Genomic DNA, 7,428 nt, shown 5'->3' with positions numbered 1-7,428 from the left:
TTTACGCCCAGAATAGAAAGAATCCATAGAAAGTTTAGCGTCTGGCAGAGTTTAGGAGATTCTGGGACGTCAGGCAGACGCTGGTGAAATCAGCAGGCAGGGCCTTTACTGCTGCTGTGTGAGCTTCAGGACTCTGTCTCAACTTACCTCTGTTGTCATGGTGATTCGTCTCTCCTGTTCTGGACACTGACTAAAAACAGAAAACATCCAGCGAGTACAGGAGAAAGATGGCTGCCACTCAGAGAACACTTCAGAAACACATGGTGACGGTGAATGTGCTGACTGCAAGTCTGTGTTTGACCATCAGCTGTTGTCTTTGTCCTCCCTGTCTCCTCCCAGGCCTCGCCAGGGCCAAGTCCGTCCCCAGCCACACCTACTCCAACGAGGTGGTGACCCTGTGGTACCGGCCTCCAGACGTCCTGCTGGGATCCACAGACTACTCCACCTGCCTGGACATGTGGTGGGTACCGACTGGACAAACCACAGAAGGAAGGAAAATGTCCTGCTGCTTCTTTCTGTCCTCCGTCTGTCCATTAGCCATAGAGGTTAGTTCCCCTAAAGGACACTAGAGGGCAGCAGGTAAGTTTCACTGCGCTGGTGGATAATAGAGTGCAGGTGTGTAACGTCTGTGCAGTCGGAGCAGGCGGTGATTCTGTTAGAGTTTATCTGTGTTATAACTAAACTTTGATTTCATGGTGATTTTGTTGTCAGGACGATGATATTTAGTTCCGTTTCCTTCCTTCCAGTAAACAAATTGGAAACGTCTCCTCGACTCCACGCTGCTAACACAGTCACCCACATGACCCGTAGCTACCTGGGCGTGCCTCATGTAGACGGCTACGTTCAGTCTCTGACCTACCCACTGTCACCTGGCCGTGACTCGTAGGTTGATGGTTCCCATAAGTCTGTGACTCGGAGCTCATTGGTAGAGAAAAGCACCAGTTGAGTGTTTCCAGCGTTTCTGCTCTAAGGCTGTGGTTGATGGGTCTGCTTGTTTGTAGTAGCCGGTGCGGCTGTCTCTGGCGGCGGACCTGTTAGCTTTAACGGTGGTTTGCTGCTGGTGCTTCCCTCCCCCTGTGAGGGGGCGGGGCTAAAGGCGTTCACATTACATGGATACGTCTGATGGCCGCCTTCTGGTTATTGGAGTCCTGGATCAGTTTGCCTGCTGAGAAATGATGGCTTTTAGTTTCAGTAGCCACCCCAGCATTTTAATGGCCCCATCTAACAACCCCCCCAATGCGTATTTCCCACATATGTGCTGGATGCTGGTGTCCCCCTCCAGGAGGAGGACCTGTGCCCCCCATGACTGGGCGCGGGTCATCTGGGGGACAGACCCATGGATGAACTGCAGCATCAACCTGGTCCCAGCAGGGGAAGGGATGCGCCACCTGCTGGGAGCCGCAGCCTGCAGAGGGAGGGGCCTCAGCAGCCACTCCTCTCTCCATGCGGCATCCTGGAAATGTTCTACAGGATTATTATCCAGGGTTATTCACATTAACATGAGTATTTATATATATAGTTATTTAACTGGGTGTCAGATATAGAGAAGCTGGCTATTAAATAGTAATTATTCTCCATTGCAGCAGTTACTGTGGTTGTAGTGTCTCATGGAGTCTGGTACCAGCAGGATGAATGACCTGCAGTAGCGCTCCTGTTTACTAACAGGCTGTGACTAAAGGAGCTGCTCAGCTCCTCTCCAGTCTGCTGTAGAGGGTGGAAGGTGGCGTCCATGATGGATGGAAGCTTGGACAGCTCCCTCCTCTCAGAAACGGCCTTTCTCTCCAGTTTGTTCAGTCTCTTTCTGTCCTGCTCTGCGCTGCCAGGGGCCCAGCAGGAGGGCTGATGCCTCCACAGAGTCAGAGAAGGTTGGAAGCAGAAGCCTCCTCACTGCAGAGGAGCTCAGCCTCCTCAGGAGGTGCAGGGAGGCCCTGGCGCTTCCTATACCGGCGTCCATGCGCATCCCCTGGGCTTATTGTCTGGACCACATGTGCACCACTGCATGGCCTCCCTGGTTCTTTCCCCAGATGTCGGGTAACCACTTTCTGTGCTGAGTCTGCAACATTGCAGCTCGTATGGCGCGTTTAGAAACCATGACCTCCTGCAGGCTCAGTCCCACATGCTGAAGCCATGGGAGCAGCGCTGGGCCATGCCAACAATGTGGCTCTGCAGGCCTTTGGCTCATTCAACAGAGCTGGGTGGCCTTTTGTCCACTTTGGTGGTCACCGTGCATCAGGTCCAGTTGGCACAGGCCCTGATGGCCTGCAGCCGTCAGAGACCCACTGCAGCGATGCAGGGGCTTTAAAAACTTTGGTCCAAGGATGCAGCTCTTCAGTTGGTCAGGAAATACTAGCTGCTCTGGACAAGGAGGCCTTAGTGGTGGATCCACATAGTGAACCGCTCCCATGGCTCCACCTGTTGGAACCTGAGCTCCACCTGAGGTCCAACAGGTGGAGCTCCCATGGCTCCACCTGTTGGACCCTGAGGGAGCTTAAACGCTTCCTGAAGGTTCCTCCATCTCATACGCTCTGCATGTCTGATTATTTCTCAAGAAAAGTGCCCTACCTCCGATCCTCCTACCTGAAGGACGATCCTTCAGCCGCAGGCTCCAAACGGACCAGGGTCTGATGTTGTTGTCATGGGAACAGAGCAGCATCACTGATCCGGTTCTCCTGTCTTTCAGGGGGGTGGGCTGCATCTTCATCGAGATGATCCAAGGAGTGGCTGCTTTTCCTGGAATGAAGGACATCCAGGACCAGCTGGAGAGGATCTTCTTGGTGAGTGAAGGACCGTCAGCGTGGTTAGTCCACCTGCTGCAGTCAGCTGCTGACTTTAGCCTCCATCTGCAGCAGACGTCCAGCTGGTTGTTTTTGCAGCGAAGCTCCTTCCTGGCTCTCATTTGAGGAGCCTGATGAAGAGGAAATCCTTCTTCATCATGCTCCTCCTCCTCCTCCTTCCTGGTCGTTAAAACGGGTTAAACCAGAACCTGATCCATGACCTCATTAATCCCTGGAGCTTCCTGCCCTCCGATGTCCTGCTGGTCTCCTGATTGAGGCAGACGTGATGGATGGAGGGTCTGACTTATTCATGTCAGAGAAAGGAGCCCGCTGGAGGTCCGGCTGGAGGAGGAGGTCCTCAGGCAGAGCGGCCTCCACAGCCAGCAGGAGAAACCTCTCTCAGGGGCGGGGCCACTGTGACAAAAGGAGGAGCTCCCAGGAAAACCAGGAGGTGTCATCTAGACACCTCCTCCTGCTCCTCCCAGGCCAACAGAAAGACGTGGTCCTCCATGGTGTCCTGGTCCTCCTCCTGGTTGGACGTCCCTGGAACCCCTCAGAGGGAGGCGTCCATCAGATAAAGGTGTCTGATCCTCCTCAGCTGACTCCTCTGGAGGAGCAGCAGCTCTACTCTGAGCCTCTCAGAGGATCCGGTTCTTTGGGTTCTGATCCAGATTCATCGTTAGTCCCACTAAATGAGAAAAGTCATCATTTATTATTATTATTATTACATGACCTTTGACCCCATCTCATTCAAATAAGCCCATCTCTATCTGGTTCTTCCTTCTACTGCTGGTCTTCAGGGATGAATCCAGCTCCACCTGCTGTGGAATCCTCTCAGCAGAACCTTACTGACAGCATGAAGTAGGTTAGAGATGGAGAACCAGGCCTCAGAGAGGCTCTGGAACATTTCAGCAGAACCAAGATCCATAGACTGGACATTCTGACCGTCCAGGAGGTCACATGACCAACCAGAACATCCCTGACCTCAGCTAAGGTCAGAGGTCATTATTCTCCCACCAGGCAGAGCCAGACCAGAACCGGAGCTGACCCAAAAGGCCCGCCTCACATTTACCAAGGAAAGCTCCTACAGTCCGGTTTTTAAACGGCCTAGTCAAAGTCTGGGAGGTGCATGAAGATACGCGCTGTTCTCTGCGGGGGGGCAGAAAAAGGTAAGGCAGCGAAGCGAGGAAAAGGTTCATCCTGCGGTTCAAAGGTCAGGATCTGATCCAGCCTGAATAAAAACAGCTGATTTAAAGCAGTTTGTAGAAAAGAAGAACCAACAATAATGAAAGATAATAAAATATTATTTACTTTTTCTACATAAAAATAAACAGAAAATAAACAGTTTTTATATATTAATAAAATCTAAGGCTGACTGACAGCTTCTCCATCATTAAACTGGTTCATGATCAATAGTGGAGCAAACACAGATTAACCTCACAGCCTCAGAAGGACGAGGTTCATGGACAGAAATAAACCTGGACATGAAATGATGTTTCGTTTTTATAAAGTATTTTATAATGTTTTTATTGTTGGCATTAATATAAATATACTGGTGTGATAACTTAGTATTCGTTGGTCTATTTTGAATTTATAGCCTCACCCCCCGGAGATAACTCCACCTGCTGCCCCTGGAACTCCCATCTTTGGGACTTCTAGTGTTTAAGATCTAGAATGAGTAGAGAAGCTGATGGTGAGAAACCAAAACTAGACCAAGAACCTAGAGCTACGCTATGCAGACATAGATGGACCTCCAGTTCTGCTCTAGTTCAGACTCAGGGGAACCCAGAGGAACCAGTGGAGCTTCCAGATGCAGCTGAAAGCTGCTGGGATGCTGCGCAGGTAGATCCACACCGCCCTCTGGTGGCTGGATGCATTTATTGCAGTTGGATCCAGTTTCCAGTGGATTCCTCTTTGTCTCAGGATCAGATAGACTCTTTAACAAAGTTAATCTATGGTAGATGCTGCTCCACCTCCAGCTTCACCCAGACAGATCAGAACCGGACCGTCAGGCTCCGCCTCCCTCTGCTGCTCCTCCATCCAGTCTGCTGTGCTGTGCGGCGAGGAGCATCTGGAAAGCATCACGCCGCAGGGCGCTGCTGGATCATGTCTCAGGCATGTCCGCTGCTCTCATAAAGCCAGCCTGGCTGCAGCAGGCAGGACTAACCTCACCGGAGCTCAGTCTGCTCCTCATCAGCTGCATTACATGTTACTGAGATCCTCCTGGAGGAGGTGCAAACATCCAGACTCCTTCATTAAAGGAAGATCACTTTCCTTTTCTGCCTGAAATCAGAGGAATATGAGGTTCTGGTTCTGGCCTCACAGCCTGGTTCATAAAGCCAACATAAGGTTCTGTTTCGGTTCTACAGTAGTTCCCACTCCCCCCACCTGAAGGCTTTGCTCTGAATCTAAGATATCTGGATGTATTCTCTCTGTTCTGGACGAATTTCTCCGGTCTGCTCTGCCTCATAGTTCCCTGCTCTGCCTCATAGTTCCCTGCTCTGCCTCATGGTTCCCTGCTCTGCCTCACGGTTCCCGCTCTGCCTCACGGTTCCCGCTCTGCCTCACGGTTCCCGCTCTGCCTCACGGTTCCCGCTCTGCCTCTCGGTTCCCGCTCTGCCTCACGGTTCCCCCTCTGCCTCACGGTTCCCGCTCTGCCTCTCGGTTCCCGCTCTGCCTCTCGGTTCCCCCTCTGCCTCACGGTTCCCCCTCTGCCTCACGGTTCCCCCTCTGCCTCACGGTTCCCCCTCTGCCTCACGGTTCCCGCTCTACCTCTCGGTTCCCTGCTCTGCCTCACGGTTCCTCCTCTGCCTCATGGTTTCCTGCTCTGCCTCACGGTTCCTCCTCTGCCTCTCGGTTCCTGCTCTGCCTCTTGGTTCCCGCTCTGCCTCTTGGTTCCCGCTCTGCCTCACGGTTCCCGTTCTGCCTCACGGTTTCCGCTCTGCCTCACGGTTCCTCCTCTGCCTCTCGGTTCCCGCTCTGCCTCTAATTCTGCCCCCTCTGTCTGAGGAACTCCTCTGAGACGCAGCAGGAAAGTCCAGATCAGCGTCCAGGCGTCTGCAGACCACCTCAGCACGGCGTTTATCTCTCTGCTGACTCCTTCTCTGCTCTTGTCTCTGTCAGGTTCTTGGAACGCCATCAGAGGAAACGTGGCCTGGCGTGAACTCGCTGCCTCACTTCAAACCAGGTGGGACATTTTCTGCTCGCTCCAACTGGGGAAAAGGTTCCTGCTCTACCGCCGCAGATCTATGTGGGAAAGGAAGACTTTCCTGCTGATTTCTGATTAATTTCATGTTAACCGAGCAGCTGCTGCAGAGAGACGTTTCAGAATATTATCTCAGCTTGAAGATGTTTCAGACGTTTAGCCAGAAAAAGACTGGCTGTTTCCTCCATCATGGCTCCTTGGTTCCTCCTGGTTCCTCCTGGTTCCTCCTGGTTCCTCCTGGTTCCTCCTTCTGTTTCAAAGTCAGAATCTTAGCAGGAACTGACCACAGAAATGGAACCAGCTGACTGGTTCCCTCCAGCCGCTGGCCCACCGGCTCACTGGGTGACAGAACCCAGGTTCTGGGTTTACTTAGACGGCTGTAGACCATCAGAACCGAGCCGCTGCCTCTGATCCAGATTCTGGAGAAAACCCAAAGAGTTGCAGCTAAACAGAACCGCCTGTGTTAGACCTGCTCAGCTGGAGCAGCAGTAACCTGCTGCAGAGAGGCTCCTTACCAGCAGAGGGCGGCGTTGCTGCACCGTGGAACTGAAAGCCCAGTAGAACAGGTTCTGCTCATGTTGGGCTGAGGCTGCCCTGATTGGACGGGTCACTGCGACCCGATTCTGGTTCTGAAAAGATTCCAGTTATTTAATGACTCACCATGGCAACAAACCAGCTGCTGGGTTCTGGTGGGTTCTGCTGCCTGGGGAGCAGAGACCACAGCAGGTAGTGGACCGGGTTCTGATGGGCCCGGCTGGCTGAGGAGGATCCAGTTCCTGGTGTGTGGCTAAGCTTCTACTGGCCTGCAGGCTAACAGTGAGAGCCTCCAAGAGCTGGTCCAAGCCTCTTAGAACCGGGCCGAGCCTCTTAGAACCGGGCCGAGCCTCTTAGAACCGGGCCGAGCCCTCCAGAACAGGGCCTAGCCTCCCAGCATAGCAGACGTTGCTGCAGATAAAATGAGGGCGGCGAACAGAACCTTCAGAATCTGTCAGCGCTGGTTTGGACCTGGTGGCCCAGGAGTGTTGCTCTCAATCAGCACTGAGAGGAGCACAAGGTTCCTTCTTCTAGGGTCACCTTAAAGTAGGGCAGCGGTCCTGGTTCTGCGGGTCGGTCCAATGATCTGTGATCAGTAGTGAGCAGCTTTGTGTTCTCGTTGCAGATCGTTTCACCGTCTACAGCGCCAAGAAGCTCCGACAGGCCTGGAACAAGTAAGTCCTGCTGTGTGTGTGAACTGCTGCTTTCTAACAGACTGAGGACATTTAGCTCCTCCTCTAACTGAGCTAGGAATAGAGATCAGGTCAAAGGTCAAAGCTAAACTATCAGCAAAACGGGTTAAAAAAAGAAAATTCCACAGATCATCTGGAATGATGGAAAAAACTACATGAAAATACCTGATGGATGGATGGATGATGGATGGATGGATGGATGAATGGATGGATGGATGGATGA

General features: G+C 52.5%; 1 protein-coding gene across 3 annotated transcripts in view; it reads left to right on the top strand.

Moving 5' to 3' along the window:
- Positions 1-7,428, top strand: part of cdk14 (cyclin-dependent kinase 14) — an 83,436-nt gene that overhangs the window by 34,370 nt on the left and 41,638 nt on the right. For all 3 annotated transcript variants that reach the window (XM_015401909.1, XM_015401911.1, XM_015401910.1), the window contains exons 8-11: positions 340-460; positions 2,681-2,774; positions 5,898-5,961; positions 7,139-7,187. In XM_015401909.1, the coding sequence (XP_015257395.1) occupies positions 340-460; positions 2,681-2,774; positions 5,898-5,961; positions 7,139-7,187 (328 nt within the window). The remainder of the gene's footprint in view (positions 1-339; positions 461-2,680; positions 2,775-5,897; positions 5,962-7,138; positions 7,188-7,428) is intronic.

Source organism: Cyprinodon variegatus, unplaced genomic scaffold (assembly GCF_000732505.1).
Source record: "Cyprinodon variegatus isolate N-32 unplaced genomic scaffold, C_variegatus-1.0 Scaffold1272, whole genome shotgun sequence".
NCBI lineage: Eukaryota > Metazoa > Chordata > Actinopteri > Cyprinodontiformes > Cyprinodontidae > Cyprinodon > Cyprinodon variegatus.
Note: the sequence above shows the minus strand (reverse complement) of the source record. Positions and strands in the feature narration are given on the sequence as shown.